This window comes from Passer domesticus, chromosome 4, assembly GCF_036417665.1.
Source record: "Passer domesticus isolate bPasDom1 chromosome 4, bPasDom1.hap1, whole genome shotgun sequence".
In the NCBI taxonomy this organism is placed as follows: domain Eukaryota; kingdom Metazoa; phylum Chordata; class Aves; order Passeriformes; family Passeridae; genus Passer; species Passer domesticus.
This window is the reverse complement of record NC_087477.1, coordinates 41,129,062-41,145,980: the sequence shown is the minus strand read 5'-3', so window position 1 is coordinate 41,145,980 and position 16,919 is coordinate 41,129,062. Positions and strand designations below refer to the sequence as shown.

The window sequence follows — 16,919 nt, the reverse complement described above, 5'->3', positions numbered from 1 at the left end:
AGTGGACGCTGAGTGAAGGATCTCCTGCTGAGAACAGCCATGTTCCTGAAACAGTTGGTACTTTCCACGTCAAAGTAGTTGTTTAACATATTGAAAAAATATACCAGAAGTGCCTAAAAGAGCTTAGGGGTTTTGGGTCAATGCCCACCTGTGATGGTGAGGTATCTTGGAAACCTACCCTTGATCTCACTAATGTCTGAGGAGTAAGTGCAGATCTGTAGACGTCATTGGTGCCATTACTCCATGTTGACTGCAATACCTTTGAGAATGGCTATGAGCTCTGTGGGAATGGATTTCAGTACATAAACCCTGAAGTATTGCAAGTAGAAAATACATTCTTGCTAGGCTTTGATAAAAATCTATGAGGAATTCACCAGGAAATGAAAGCATTTCTTAGAGCCTAGTTTCTTTCCAGGATTCTTACTGAAGAAAGAAAGAAAATTGGTGTGCTAGGTATTTCCCAGGTGTTGAGATGATTGGAATGGAAATGTAAATACCTTCAGAAGTTCAACTGTATTTTTTGTAGTGTTTTGTACTTCATACCTAATCGTTGCTTCAACTGAGCAAGTAGCTGATTCCTATGTCTTTGTGACTAAAAAGTGACTTCTGAACTTTGGACAGAATGGTACCATTTGCCAATCATCTATGCACCTGAGAACATGGAAGCCCATGTGTAGATTATAAGAAAAGTTAAAATATACACTGATGTGAAGGCTGTGAGGGACAACTTGAACTTCACATTGCCTATAATATATTCTGTTTTCCTCAGTGGAGGACTAGATATTTTGAAAAATTGAGCTATTTAGTGAGAGAGCTTTACAGTTACTAAAAGCCTTTTTGGTCTGCTTCAGTGAGAAAGTTACGGTAAGGTCCATTTTATAGGCTTCAAGCTATGTCATAGGACATAACCTAATCAGCCAGGTTTTCCAGTAAGAACAAATATAAATGCCCTGTTTTCAATGGTGCTCTTGCTATCAACAACCAATGTATTATTCAGAAAGTCATCCAATTTGGCGTTCTATCAGTAGAAACAGTTGGAGTGAAATGCAACTGTTTGCAGCTGGACTGTTTCACACATCACTCTTAAATAGTAGTGATAAAACAGCATTCTGAATTATCTGGATAATGGCCTCAAAAGTTATTTTATGAATTTTGTTTTTTAACAGTTTTTTTAGGTTAGAAAATAAACAAGCCAACCATGTGCTTTGTGTGTGTTCACTGCATCCAAAGCTCTGTTCTTTGTTGTCAACAAGATTTGACTTTTCCCTTGCCTGTTGTGGGTTCTTGTGGCACTTAGCAGACACACCATTTTGTCTCACAGATTGTACCATCTCCGCTGCTTTGGATTTCCACCTATTACCAGCAATCTAGCAAATTTCTGCTTCTGAATATCAGTACTTCACTAGGACCTGAGCAAACATCTACTTGCTTCCAAAAGATGCTGGTCTCCAGTATGCACAAGGCAGCTGTGTGGCATGGCAGATGACCTTTGTGAAGCACGACACACCCGATGTAGCAGCGAGGGCAGGCACCAGGTTTGGCTGGGCAGTGGTGCAGTCTGTGTTTGATCAGTACAGCTGACACTGTTTAGCACTGTCTGGGAGAGACAGGGACTGCGCTTCACCTACAGGGGTTTTGATAAATCAGGAATATAGATTAGCCTATGGTAAAGGTGGATCAAGGCAGTGATGTGGGGGACTGTTCCTCTTTGCAGCTGCTGTTGTGTTGTGGGCTCATTGTTGGGAAGAAGTCTTAGCTCTGCGTGCCTCTTTCCACACAGGCGTGAGAAATGATGTGGTGGGCTGGTGGGTTGGTGAGAATCCTGACAGTAGTCAAGTTTAGATCCCAAATGCTAGAAGCAGAGCATGACTTGCTTTTAGTGAAGAGTTACAGCTTCAAGTTTATGGGCAGGTGTTTATTTCACAGTCATGTAAGATGTTAATTGGTTCCTAATTATTACCCATTTCTGCTGGAAAGTTGTAATATCTGCTGTCCTTCAAACAGTTCAGATCTGTCATTCTTAAGCCAGTGCCAGAAACACATATATGATAGAAGAAACTGGTAAGATACAATTGTTTGGGTACTTTTTTTCTGGAATGCGTAAGTGGGCGACAGTTTATTTTGGTGAAGCTCCACTGAAAATATACTGTGGCAGAGCAGTAACAGCATCTTAAATGACATTAGTCACTGAAAAGAATCTCTATAACCTGTTTTTCATCCATTCAAATTATGATCCCAATATCTAATTTTAAGATTGTTTCTATTTGTCTGCATCAGTATCTCTTTTATTTGGTAGTTCAGGTACATAAATTATTTGATAACTGTATACATCATCACTGCTTTACTGCATTGAACACAGCTGTGTTTACTGCTTGTAGTCACATCACCTTTCCTACTAGGAAACTGTGGTAGAGCAAAACCAGGGGATATTAGAGTTGATGGCTTTGTAGAATTGCAAGGAAAATTTGAATGCCTGCCTGGCATAAATATTGTAGGCCACTTTACATTCTTATCTACCTCTGGTCATGCAAATAGAAAACCTTACTTTCCTGGTCCCAGAAATAATTTGAGCAAATAAATCTATGTTTCTGTAGGTTGTTAGCAGATGCCCTGCTGCTGAATCATACTGCTTAATCAGTTACTGAAATAAAATTCTCAGAGAACCATTTTAAGGGCATTAAATCAATAACAATAATTGCAACCATTTCCATTTCTCCAGTGGAGCCTGCTAAGAGTCTGTTTGGGCCAGGGCCAGATTCTTTTAGACAGGCTGGGATATCATCTTCCTTCAAACCTGGCATTCACTCATGCTGTTTGTCAGCAAGTGCCTTGTTGTTCTGCAAGGTCAGATTTTAAATCTAGTGCCATAAAGCTTCTCTGTGACACAGAGAACATAACACTTAGGAACCAATGTGTGCTAGGCAGTGTTCTGGAGATGTGAGGTTAATGAGAATGCAATTACTGTTTTTTTAATACCATGTGGAGACTGCAATTGGTTTGGATTTTTTTTCTGTTTTGTTTTAAATTAGACACTAGAAATGGGAATGGGTTCTGCTGTATTCTGGTAGTATGTGACCTTGTTTTACTTATGTCTTTCTACTGATGAAGATGCTAAAAATGCAGACAAACCAGTGTATTAGCAGATTTCAGCAAGTCTGTAAATGCTGCCTGTATGTTTCTCTTTGTATTTCTTCTAAAAGGAGAGAAGTGCAGATCAAAGGATCTTCCTTATCAGTTGTTGATGCAAAGACGTTTAACATGTTTCATTGACTAGCTCTGGAAGAAAGTATATAATTTGGAGTTCATCTTTGAAAGTACAGCATTCAGAATGGAGAGAGTATTGCTCAGTAGATACTGCAAAAATCTGATATAACATTCACAGCTGAACACTTTGTAAGATATGAATTGGGACTGTGGACAGATAGGCTTTCTTTATAAAATATATATTGCTCCTCGTTCTTTTAGAGCAACCTCGTAGGAATAAGGCTGAGCTGTAGTTTTTCACACCAAAATGGTGAAATACACCAGTGTTTATATCTTGTGTCTTGTGTGAGGCATGTTTTCTACCCCTGTCTGACTCCAGTTACCTTCTCTTATCTCAGAAATCTGGTTTATAACTGGTGAATTAAACACAAATTAGAAATGCATTTGTCTGTCTTATGTTACAGCCATGTGCTCCAATCTGCTTTAACAGTACTGATATAATTACTTTCCCCCCCCCCCCCACCCCAGCATATAGGACTTCATGATAGCTGAATCAGAGAATGGGTCAGATTGGAACAGACCACAGTGGATCATCTGGTCCAACCTCTCTGCTCAAACAGAGCCATCCCAGAGCACATGGTGAGGGAGACTCCACAACCTCTCTGGACCATCCATTCTGGTGTGTGGTCAGTGCACAGTAAAGAAGTTCTTCCTCATGCTCAGGTGGAACTTCCTGTGCATCAGGTTCTGCCCACTGCCCCTTGTCCTGTTGCTTGGCACCACTGAGCAGAGCCTGGCTCCATCCTCTTGACACCCTCCCTGCAGATACTGACAGACGTTGATGAGGTCCCCTCTCAGTCTTCTCTTCTCAAGGCTGAACAGGCCCAGCTCCCTCAGCCTTTCCTCCCAAGAGATGTGCTCTAGTCTCTTTGTGCTCTTCTTTGTTGCCCTCCACTGGACCTGTTCCAGGAGCTCCATGTCTCTCTTGTCCTGAGGAGCCCAGAACTGGATACAACACTCCAGGTGGCGTGGCCTCACCAGGGCTGAGTCGAGGGGCAGGACCACCTCCCTTCCCCTGCTGGCAATGCTTTTCCTAATGCACCCAGATACTGTTGGCATTGTCCTTCAGACTTTTTTTTAAAGAATAGGCAGCTGAAACAGGAAACGAAAATAAAAAGTTTGGGCAGTAGCCTGGAATAACCGTTGTCAGTTGTGGTAAAATTGAGGTAAAAATGGTTGTTGATAAGTTGGAAAAACTTGGATGTTTAATTCTCTCATCATTTCACTTAGAATAAAAAATGTTAAGTTCAAAAGAAGGGAAGGCTGTTTGGTATTAATAAAATATTCTTAATTTTTACCATAACCTTACAGTAATTTCTAGGAGGTTACTCTGATGCAGAAGCCTGCAACTGAACAGAATAGTGAGATTGGACTTCTTATGGCATATTGTGCATTGCTTCTTCTTTACATCATTAGTCATTATTAAGAGGCTCAAAAAACTGTTCTGTGCATTAAAGCTTCTTGAGAGTAAAGCGAGTTGATTATTCTTGCTTATTAGAGGTGGTATAAGAGCTGCTTGAAAAAGGAATATTTACTTCAACTGTTTTTAATCACCCAAAGAAAAATGTTCTTTAATAGCAGTCACACCTCTTGATTCTCATTTTTCTCAGCTTTAATTCTTGCTGTCATGTTCTTTTTAACCACTAGAATGCCTTTCAGTGTAAAGAATAAACATGTTCCCATCTGTTTGTATGTTGTTCCTTATTAGAGGACTCTTTTCTCAAACAGCTCTGAGGTAGGGGCAGTTTGGTACTTGGCGTTAATTTCCTGCCCTTCCTCTGGTTTTCATATAACTAAATTAATTTTAAATTTGACTAAATTTAGCTGCTATTTGTTCTCAAGGTCTGTCAGCCCACTTCAGTTAAAGATGACCTCTTTTAGTCTGTATTTTCTGCCCTGTGTTCTAAGTCACTTTTTTGTTGTTTGTTTTTTGATGTCTCTGCACTTCTGTGTGTTTGCTTGTTTGTGCTGCATTTCAGCAACATCTGAGTTGTAGTTTTAGTCCAAGAAATCACGTTACCATTTTGCCAGGAGCTGACGCCAGCCATCTGGTAAAATTGCAACTCATATTAGCAAAACCTATAATTTCAGGAAATGTACCCAAAATTACTTTTATGATTTGTGGACAGGAAAGAGACTGAAACAGAGAAGTCAGTTGGGTACTTCAGAAATCATTTTGAGGTTTGCAGGCAAACATCTTAATGGCAGTGGTCTTGCTGCCAAATGCTGTTTTGCTTTTGCCCTCAGAATAGTTTGCATTAATAATGAGCAGCTCTGCTTGGAAGTTCTTCATGTATTGCTCTTACAACGCAACTTTGCGAAGCAGCACCAGGCGAGGTGACAGTCTGTGTCAAAGGGTGTGTAAAGTGGTTCAGCATACTGTATGCTAAGGTTTTGTCACTGGAAATGCATCCCAGCCCCAGGGCCCATCGATGTTATGGGTGTTGAAGAAAAATTTTCATTTAGGCTATTTTGACCATGCAACACTAGCCTTGTGTTAAGTCTAGAAGTTGTGAAATAAGTCTGCACCGAAACTAGGCAGGGTTCAATCAGCAGTTTGGACATACGTTTTGTCTCTGTGTCACTGGGGGAGAAGAGAGGAGGTGATAGCAGCTCTGTTTTATGTGTATTCTCAAGGAGAGGAAGGCAGCTCACCATGCCCTGGTAGCTGCAATTGTGCTGCATGTTCTGCAGTTGTTGAATGTACGTGTTAAACTAAGACGGAGTATATTTCTAATTTAAGACTTAAAGTGGTGATGAATTTATCATCTTCCTAGTGAGCTATTACAGTAAGTAATTATCCTTATAGTTAATTCCATTTGTATTTTTCTCATTTCAGCATGTAATGATTGGATCTTGCTTCTTTTTTATTAGATAAAATCCTTGTTCATCTAGGCAGTTGGGAAGAATGGAGTTATTTCTGCATCACAATCACATTGCCTGTATACATAAAATAAATGTTACTGAATGGTAGTCCTAGACTTCATAGTTGAGATTTCTGGTTCCATGTGTTGGTACCTATGGCTTAATGTGTGTTAACTCAGAAGAGTTTTTCTATAACACAGTAACACTCCAGCACAGCTTAACCAAAGTTCTTTACTAGAAGGCCAGAGGGTCATCCTCATTGCTCCTCAGACTCTTTTCCGATGGATGAAAGGCCTTGAGCAGTATAAAACTATCCTAAGCAGATTTTGGTCTGGGCAGTTGGGGAGGTCCTTTTATGCAGTGGTGTTGATGATGCTATAAAAGTCACCCCAAGGACTCTTTTTATAGAGAATATAGATGGTCAAGTCTACGGGTAGAAAGGCATGTGAAAATAGAGCAAATGCATAGTAGTGCTGTGGAGATGTCAGGCCAGCTTGGAAAGCCTTCACAACCACCATAGACCCACAAACTTTGCTTACTTTTTGAAATGAAGGTTGAATTCAAACCCAAAATTATCTAAATCTGTGAGGTTTTAAGGAGTGCTTAGTCTCCTTTTGCACTGTTAGAGGATTCATGATCCTTTTTTGTAGAGAAATCTTTTATTACATGTGTATGTATCATGGAAGAGTTTGGATGATTCTGTTGGTACACCTCTAGCCTTCACTAAGTAGGTATACAACAGCATCTTTAAATTTGAAAGGCGTATAAGAAACTGCCTGCCTAGTTTTCTAAACTGAGAATTTTTTCAGCCCACGTGCTTCTCAAGTAATGTATCTAAAGATACTCTGTTTATGTTGTTTTAAGTGTGATTTGATATTTGCTTTTGGCAAGAAACTCTTCCTTGTTAGTATGCACAGAAAGAGTATTTTACACAAGGCTGAAATATTAACTGGCTGTTCTAAACTGAGCAAACAAGAATACTTCTGCTCTATCTCTAGCAGTAGTAGTACAGGCTGCTTGTAGTAATCTGATTCATGGGAAAAACAATAAGCTGGTATTCGTTAGTTATTCAGGTAAGAGTTTTCATTTGGAGAGGTAAAAATTTTAATACAAGAACCCAAGTAACGGTACAGTTGTCCAAGTGGAAAGGTTAAGACAATTGAAAATTGTGTGGTTAGCTTTTATACCTCAGAGGTCCTTTCAGTGGAAAAATAATCACTGCTTGATACTGAGTGGCAGCATGCAGGATTTTATGGAGAGTTTGCCTGTTTTGTTTTTAATAGTTGCTGGAAAACTTGGCACCCTTTAAATAACTCAAGGCTTTTTTTTTCCTGCTTTTCCCTTTCTGAAGAAAAGGGGAGAGAAGCCTTTCATTAGTTCCACATGGTAGTTAACTTGTCACATTTTACAGCTTAATTCTTCTTCTTTAAAGAGATTTTAGTGAAAAGACAAACCAGCCATCTTCTGCATAACAGTCATTACTAATATAAATACTAAAAATAACATAATTATTTATACGAACACAGTAATATTGGTGATAATACAGATCTCCTCCTACTGTGCATTGTTGCCTCCCACGATATCTTCCAAAGAATGCAAGTGAGTTTATTCTGCATTACATCCATTCACTGTTCTTGATGAAAACATAACAATGTAAAATTAAAATTAAGCAGTAACTTTTGTACTTTTGCTGTTAGTCTTCCCTTACAGGGACCTAAGAACCATGAACAGTGTTCCTGATACAGCAGCCTGAGCTTCCCACTTCTGCAATAATACTGTACTGGTGTGTTAATAACTTGTCAGTTGGGAGACAGCTTTGAGGAAAAGGACTTAAAATTGTTGTTGGTTTTTTTTTTTTTTTAATGCAGTTTTCTTCTTACTGTGTGATGGAGGCTTTCAACATTTTCCTCATGGGTCACTTTCACACTTCCCTCCTATCTCCACCCCATCCTTGCCAAAGCATTATAATTCTCATTTTCTTATGTGTCAAATTTCGAGGTAAAAGCAGAACTAATGTAAGACATTACTCACTGATAATTTGCTGTGATATTCTTTTTGAAACAAGGAAAATGCAAGCATGTTTTGAAACACTTCAAATACAAGAATTAAGCTCATGAATTACTTACGAACAAGTGTTTGTAGAAAGAAAAATCCCCTAGTTTCTCTCTTCCTCTTATATGGTGATTGCTTTAATGTGGACATCAAGTCTCTATTAATACATTTTATAGCATGATTCTTTGTGCTAGAGCATTAAAAGCTGCTATGACTTCAACTCAGATTATCCCCTATTTTAGCCAGAGCAGCCTTTGTGTTGAGAATGCACAGAGAGGGAAGAAAAAGCCTTTGGTTTAAAGCACTAAGATTTGATGCTCCTCTTCCTATTGCAAAGAGAATCTGCAGAATCCACATGAATTATAATACATCCAGGTTCTGTGTTTGTGTGTGCCTGAACCTCATAGGTGGTTGTAGGATCATACATACTTTATCATAATCTAAAGAATGTGACTGCTCGTAGCTCAGGCTCTTTCTTCTAAACCTTTCTTTATGAAAGGTCTAGTCATCACTCTTCTACCTCTGGTATTTCTTTATCAAACCACTTAACCTAAATACTACTATATAAATTCTTGTAGCATTTACTCATTTTCTAAACTGCTTTTTGTATTCTCATTTTCTAGTGTCTTTTGTGTGCTATTTCATATTTTATCACTTGTTAAATTCTTTATGTATTTGTGCCAGAAGAGGGTAGGATTATGTGATACATCTTTCATTCCCAGAGTTAAAGCAAAGTTTTCTTTTTATTGGTTTCTATGTGTTTGTCCCCATAACTGATAGCAAGGGACATGGCTCTGTCATGTCACTACCCATGTATTATCAGATACTGTCTCTCTTTTAAATAAATCCCTTTGTTTTCTGTGGGGAATGGTTCGGAATAAAGCAAAGTCTCTGAGACTGTAAAGTAGCACAGGAGGCTAAAGGAGATTGGGAAATTGAGGCATGGGATTAGAGAGGGAGCCACGTTCAGAGGCAGTCCTGGAAGAAAAAAGTAAGTTGGATGGTGAAATAGGAAGAGAAAGGGTAAAGTCTGTTGAAATAGGATTGTGGGGTTAAAGAGAAGCAGGTGAACAGGAGGCAGAGACCATGTGTGGTGGGAAACCTGGAAGTGTCTGTTCAGAAACATTGAGGAGAGGTCAGAACACCATGACTTGGTGAAAAGCTTCAGCAGGTAGATGGAAAGTTGGGCCTGAATTTCAGTAGAGAGGGAGATAATTAAAACTGGCTGCAAAAGAAGATTAAATACAGCTGGACATAATTAAATTTAACAGGAAATTTTAATTGTGGTATTTTTAAAATTTAATGAATACTAAATATTTTTTGTTTGCTGTTAAATTTATGTTTGACATAAGTAACCAATTAGATGAGCACTTTGCTTTAATGTTTGTTGCTTTGACCACTTTGCACTGAATAAATTGCATTAATTGATCGTTAAAGTATATTGAGATAGTGAAAAAAGAGCAGGATAATTTCTAATACAACCCAAATATTGCATGTGCTGCTCCATTAAGTGTTGTCAGAGCTTTGCTGGGAGGTTAATAGCAAAGCAGGAGCAGAGAATCTTTTTGGCTGCTATTTTGTTCTGGAGTTTGGAGCTGTTAATAATGGAGTTGACTGAGAGATTTCAGGTGTGTATGTATTTGGAGAAGTAGTTTGTCATTCTTAGAAAAAGCACGTGTTCTTGTAGAATGAGTTACATTGTTTATGATGTATTTTATTTAGAAGAAAAACTACTGAAAGTTTTAAAATCTCTATTTCAGTCTTGCTCTAATCAACATATGTGCTGATGAAATACAGAAGGTTTTTTATTTTCTTCATCTGTGCAATGTATTCAACACAGTTTTGTGACTCCATTACTATGATCATGTTTCCTGTCCTTTATAGTGCAGCAAAATTATTCTGTAACTTTCATTTAAAGCTCATAACTTTAGTTAAATTCGTTGCTTTATCTGAATTATCTTAACTTTGTTAAGTACTTGTATGAGAATAATTGTCCACTACCACAACCTATAAAAGAAGGTGGTAGATTTTTCATTTGATTTTTGTATTTCAGTTATTGCATGTTGGCTGCTTTGGTTTGTTACTTAGCTGTTGTTCAAAATCCTTCCCATATACAAACTGTGTAGCCAGTAATCAGACCAATATATTAACTGTTTTCTTAAACACACCATGTATGTGTCTTGCTTGTAGTGTTTTACAACGTTCGCTGTCATGGCCATAACTCAGATATATATTTTTCTTTGGTAAAACATGGTTCAGAGTATCAGTGTTAACTCTGTTATTTATTTATTTATACCTGCTTGATGCTGCATGTAAATCCCCTTCTCATACATGTTTTTTCAAGTGGGCTTAGCAGGCACTAGATGACCTGGTTTGTTAGGTGTATTTGCACGTGGTGTGGTAGTTTGGGCTTGGATCAAGTGCACCTTTTAAAGCCTAATTCCTGATTGTCCACGCCTGCTTCCCCATAGAATGAGTTGAAGCTGTCCCCGAGCACCTTCCGGGTGAAACTAAAGGAGAAGGTGGGCTCCAGCTGCAAGGGTCATTTTAGGCTTGGGGAGGGTCTGGGAATAAATCACCTCCTCTCCCCAGAGCTGGTATCCTGTGGGCACCTCTGCCCCTACAGCTGCACTGCTTGCTTTTCAGGACCAATGCACCAGTGCTGTTCTTGGGCACAGTGTGCTTATAAGGGTCTTATACTTCTTTTTCAGAAGGTAGATTTGGATGTTGAGATCTTAGGAGATCCTTTGCTTAGCTCAGATATATTACAGTGTTAAGATTTAGTCAAATACCTACAGAAGTTTTTGTGTTAGTTCAATTATCTTTGTCCACTAAATCTGTAATCTCAAAAGATTTGTTCTAGGAGTGTCCACTGGCCATAAATCATGTTGTGTCTGTAGCTATACTATCTTTTCACTAAATGCTGTCATGCTGTTTAGGTTAGTCTCCAAGTCAGTCTAATAAATTAATTTCCAAGATAATTGTTTCAAACCTTTTCACAATCTGTTATATTTTGTTAAAAACACAAACTCCACCGCTCCCCAACCTCCACCTCTCTACATCCACCTCATTTTATTTTTTTATAGTTTCAAGTAATAAAAGTGGAAAAATAAAAACAAGCAGTGCTGATTGAAATTCCATTTTCCCATAGCTATGTGGGTTTATAGGTTAAAAATATTTAACGACTTTTTTATCTGTCATAGCAGGATAGAGATATTTCAGCAGTAAAGCAGGAAGTGAAGTGGTCATCCTCACAGTACAGAATGCAACCTGTTGTGGCTGATAACCCTGAGCAGTTTTCTCGTTAATCTTCTAGTATTGCTTGGCATTTCTTGTTTTGGGCAACTGTTCTTCACATTTATTTTTATAATATATTTTCTATGAAAATGTAATTGATAAAGCTGAAGAATTATGCTTACACAGCATTTAATGTTCAGTAGAGGTGGGGGCTGCATGCAGTCTTCAATAGAGGTGTTAGGATGCCTTTAACAGCTCTGAGCTTACTGTTGGATCAGTCTGGAGACTTCCATTTTCCTTAGGCATTTCTTGCATTTTGTTTTCCCATACAATGCAAGTGTTAAGAAACTTACCTGGGAATTGCCAAAAGTTAGATTCATTGACCAAGTTTAATGAGTTTTGCATGTTTATGCAAAGTCTTGCCACTTGCATTGCTGTTTTGGTGTCTGTCTGATAAAAAATCTTTGTGGTCCGAGACAAGTAGGAAAAGCAACAGCTTTCCTCAGTGTTTCTTCTGGTTTTTAGTTTATTTGAGTCATTTTGGTCTCTGACTGTATAAATGAAAGAGATGCTGAAAACACATCATCTCAGTTTTCTGGCAGTTGATTTGTAAGTACACTTCTTCCTGCAAAATAATAATCCTTTCTTATTCCTTTCCTTATCCTATCCTATGTATGGAAATCGTATCTTGTGTATTAGCTGACAGTAGTTAATTCTAAAAGCACTTACATGACAGAAGGAAGCTTTAATGTTTCAAATCTCTCAGATAATGTACATCCATCTGTTCTTTAGCAAGTGCATTACCTCTCTGCATACTGATGATTTCTGATGTAGCACTGCTTGTAATTAAATTTTGATAATGTATTTTGCTGGCTTCTTGAAAAAACAAATTGAGTTTATTCATGCAAATGCAGAATAAAATGGAAACCACTAACGACTAAAGCTAATTTCATGAACTGATGGTCACTCAAAACTGCAGGAATAATTAAAAATACGTACTGGTACTAGTGTACATTTTTAATTGGCTGGAATTTCATTTGGGTATAATAACAGTTACAACAGTGATGTTTTGTCACTTAAACATTTAGTATATTCTTACATTTGATTACTTTAATGTTTCAAAGCTGACCTTTTATGTTGGTTGCTTGTAGATACAAATTGGAAGTATGCATTAAATTATTGAAACAAATGTAGCATTTGCAGTTTTATCAAGTACATACTAAACCAGTAATTGCATATATAATGCTACTGATACTGAAAAAATGCAATTAAACTTTTCAGCTACACCCAAGGCTACTTAGAGAAACATTTGTGGTGGAAACTAGAGTTTCTAGATTGAGAAGATGTAAAACTTTTTTTTTTAAACTACTGATTTTTACATTATTTAGTGCTTCAAATTTCCAAGCTGAGAAAATAAGGTGAAGTATTGTTTCATTCATAATGCCTAAACTATGTAACAAGCCTAATGCATAGGTTGTATTACCATCAGATGATATATGCATCTAAATTTGACTTTTGATGAATTGTTGTTATTAAACATCACTCCCACATGCTAGGGTTTCTGAGCTTTGGGAAAAGATGTTAAATGAAAACATTTCTCTTAGAGCACTCTCTTCATGGCATCTTTCTTAAATGCTCCTTACTGTACACAGGAAAATAAACACATTTGCTTTTGCTACCACTTGAATATGAAAACACAGACATTAGCTTCTGGTTTAGGTCATGTGCACCCAAGTGCTCTAAAGCTTTTTTCCCATGGAAAAATTAAGAGCACAGTGTCTGCTTCCTACTGTTGAATGTGTGGTGCTTAATTGTCTTTTAGTGTTAGTTTCTCATTCACTAATTGGAAGCTAATAGGTACTTTCTTTGAACATGTATTTCAGTGATCGATCTTATAAGGTTTTGTTTGGAGGAATCATCACCTGGGTGATGGGATTCATATCTATGTGGAAATGTGAGAACCCTGTCTTTGGGATGTAACTGGTATTTCCCTAAGGAACAAAGGTACAGAGAAGTGCAGAATCCCAGCTATGAATCCTCCTCAGAGAAAGAGTGGAAAAACACCTGTAAATGTGTTTCGGTGTCTTTTATGGTACAACACACTGAAAATTATAGTACAGCTATGGTTTCTGGTGCTTTGTTCCCTACTGACCAATAAGAGGAATGTTTTTGCAAACGTCATGGAGCAAAGTTGGGGCTTATATGTTCCCTGTCCATCATACAAGGCCCTAGGTTTTTTGTAAAACAAACAAAAAACTGTAAGAGATAGGTGATTTAAGAAAAAGGAGGGGGTGATGGTGGTGGTGAGGGAGGTTCAGAGATTATCATCCTGTGCTGAAGTACTCATGGAAACATGCTTTACTGCTCCTACTCCAAAGAGACTCAGAAGCTGTGCTCCCATGCAGTATTTGTGGTGTTGTGCTTTGTGAATCTTCTCTCACTGTGTGGCCTGCTGAGTGTGTGGGGTGGGCTGTGGGCTCCTGAGGACAGTGGCTCTATACACAATGACAAAACTAATGTCTCTCTGCTTTCATGTATTGCTTTCAGAGCCTGTGAGTCTGACTACTTGTTGATTTGTGGCTAACTTCATCAAGTCAACACATTGCTTGAATCTAGGGAAACCAGAGTCTGTGTGCCAGCCTCAAAGGCTATATAGCTGGAAATCTGATACAAAATTTAATAATGAATTAGTCTGTTATAGCCCCCTGTTCTTATATGCTGCTTGGAGGCACATGGGTAGCTGAATGCATGAATAATTTGGAAATTGCATTAGTATTTTTCAATTTCTATTAAAATGTACCTAATTTTGGCCTTTTTTAACATCTCGTAGACTTATTTAACAATTATTTTAGCTTCTTAGACTTTGGAGAACTTTACTACTCCTTCAAAAATCCCCATAACTACTATTATTATTTTTTTCCAGGTGAGATATGTGCCATTTCTGTGCCACACAGGTTTTCTAGTGATGTCTTCTCTTGACCACTGGCATCTCTGGCCAGCTTAAGACTTGGCAGTGATAAGGCTGTATTCTTTAATGGCTTTCTCTTCTTCATTAATACAAAAGGAAATTAGAATAGCAAGAAATGTAGCTTTCAATTATATCTGAAAATATGCTGCTCTTAATGCATAAGACCAAAAGCAGTTTGTTTTTTTGAATGATATACAAAGTCTGTAATCAAATGAGAGGGAAAATAAATACCATTTGAAATGATCTGTGTACAATTTTTTGCAAGTAATATTGCATACTTATATCTTCTGTTAACATGAATAGTAATGGGTCTTGTGGATTCTCTAGAAGGGCAGCTAGTTCTTCTGAATTTTGCTGAATCTGGCGCTTGAAGAGACTATGATCAGACTGTTTGACAGAACAAGTAATTCTCTTGCTAGAAAGTTGCCTGAAGTTTTTTTTTTGTATGTTTGTTTGTTTTTCTAGTAGTGTATCAAGTAGAAATTATCCCTTGTTTCCTGGAAGTTTTTTAGTTGCCAGGAATAATACAACTAAATAGGTTTTTACTGCTTTATCCAATTAAAAAAAGTAACATTTGTCATTTTCCACTTTTTCTTTATCTCCTTAGAATGTGAAAGCATTTGCATCTTCAGATAGCCTAGCCAAGGTCCAAGAAGTGGCAAGCTGGCTTTTGGAAATGAATCAGGAACTGCTCTCTGTGGGCAGCAAGAGGCGACGAACTGGTGGATCTCTTCGAGGTAATGCTTCCTCAAGCCAAGTAGATGAGGAGCAGATGAATCGCGTCGTAGAAGAGGAGGAGCAGCAGCAAAGACGACAACAAGAGGAGCAGCACATCGGGAGGAATGGGGAGATAGGTGGAGAAGAACCTGGATTTGATGACAGGCATGAGTCTCAGCAGGAGCAGTTAGAAGAAAATAATAATAGACTTATTACAGTGGATGAAGATTCCACTTGTAACCAAGAGGAAGATGACGATGAACATGCTGGTGATCAAGAGGAGGAGGTGGAAGAGGAGGAGGAAATGGACCAGGACAGTGATGATTTTGATCAGTCTGATGACAGCAGTAGAGAAGATGAACATGCTAACAGTAATAGCGTCACAAATTCCAATAGCCTCATGGACTTGCCCATTCACCAGTCATCACCATTCTACATGAAGACAAAGGTGAGAATTTTTTTGTGCTCTTAATTCTCATTAATGTTGAATTTTGGAAAAAAAATGGCATATTTAGCATAATTGAAAGTTTTACAATGAAACAAACACTTTATTTCCTAAAGAGCTTATAGTGAAGGATTTATGTTGTCCACAAAAACTGTGCAGTTTTATCTGTTAATAATAAAAATATTTGCATGCATTTGACATGAGCAAATATCCCTATATATTTTAAGGAATAACATTCTGATGACTATGATCAAAATACCAAGATGTTTCTTTATAAATATTTTTACATAAGACCCTCCTGGTGTTATTGATGCTATTTTCCTTCTCCAAGTGGGCTAGAAGGGAAGGTAAGCAATCGTACATGCATTGTGTTCTCAGAGAAGACTTGGTTCATTTAGGTGAAAACATTGTAACGAAAAAGTAGGATGGAATATTATAGAAACATGAAGTTCTTCCTTCTGGCCTGCTGAGTTCATTGACAAAATACAGATTTTTAAAAGTGCAATAGCCAGTCATTCAATTAGGAAGTTATTACATAATGTCTTATTGCATCCTGCTTGTAAGGACCTTGAACCTGTATACTGGTTGTTGAAAACTTCAGATTTGCAGTAAGAATCTGGAAATTAATCTTCATACTTTTATTTCTACTTATATCACCTAACATTTTAGATTGAAAAGAAGTTACTGGGTTATTGGTTGCATTTGTAGTTAACTATATTTTCAAAGTTATTTGGTAAGGAGGAATTCCATTACATCTTAGGAGCAGCCAAATAATGAAAACAGTGATATTGACTAGTAGGAAAGAGGAGCAGGCCAGAGTTTTTCTGGGAGAATATTCCTTCTAAGGTCTATGGACTGATTTATTTTTCTTACTCATTAATAGTTAATAGAGCACCTAGCCTCCTCTCATCTTTCAAAAAACAAAACCTCCTCAAACTTTTAAATTTTACTTAAAAAATAATTAAACCTGACATAAAATAAAGCCACAAGAAAAGTCAGTTAACATAAGTTAACAGGTTGACTATGAGCATAAATGTATAGAGATGGATAATCAGTCTTCAAGATGCACCTGAACAGGTAAATAGGGTGAATATTTGGTCCTGTCAACATTCAGCAATGTTTTTGTTAATAATGATAGTATGCAATTCACTTCCATGTTTAAAGTATCTCAGCTAACATATTTGATTTTTGAAAAGTTGTAATGTTTTCACATGAGTTTTTTATATAATTTTATAATTCTACTCTTCAGGGTACTGCAGTATATGCTTTCTAATTTGGAGTGAAATACTGTCGTATTTCATATAATTGAATTGGATTTTACTACTGAAATCCTTAGTTTCATTACAACACATTGGTTTTCCTGTATTTAAT

The 16,919-nt window shown here is 37.5% G+C and overlaps 1 protein-coding gene across 5 annotated transcripts in view; it reads left to right on the top strand.

Moving 5' to 3' along the window:
• The window catches only part of FBXW7 (F-box and WD repeat domain containing 7), a 176,634-nt gene that overhangs the window by 62,287 nt on the left and 97,428 nt on the right, over positions 1 to 16,919 (top strand). For all 5 annotated transcript variants that reach the window (XM_064417376.1, XM_064417377.1, XM_064417381.1 and 2 more), the window contains one exon: positions 14,994 to 15,551. In XM_064417376.1, coding sequence (XP_064273446.1) covers positions 15,063 to 15,551 — 489 coding nt within the window. In that variant the 5' untranslated portion in view covers positions 14,994 to 15,062. The remainder of the gene's footprint in view (positions 1 to 14,993; positions 15,552 to 16,919) is intronic.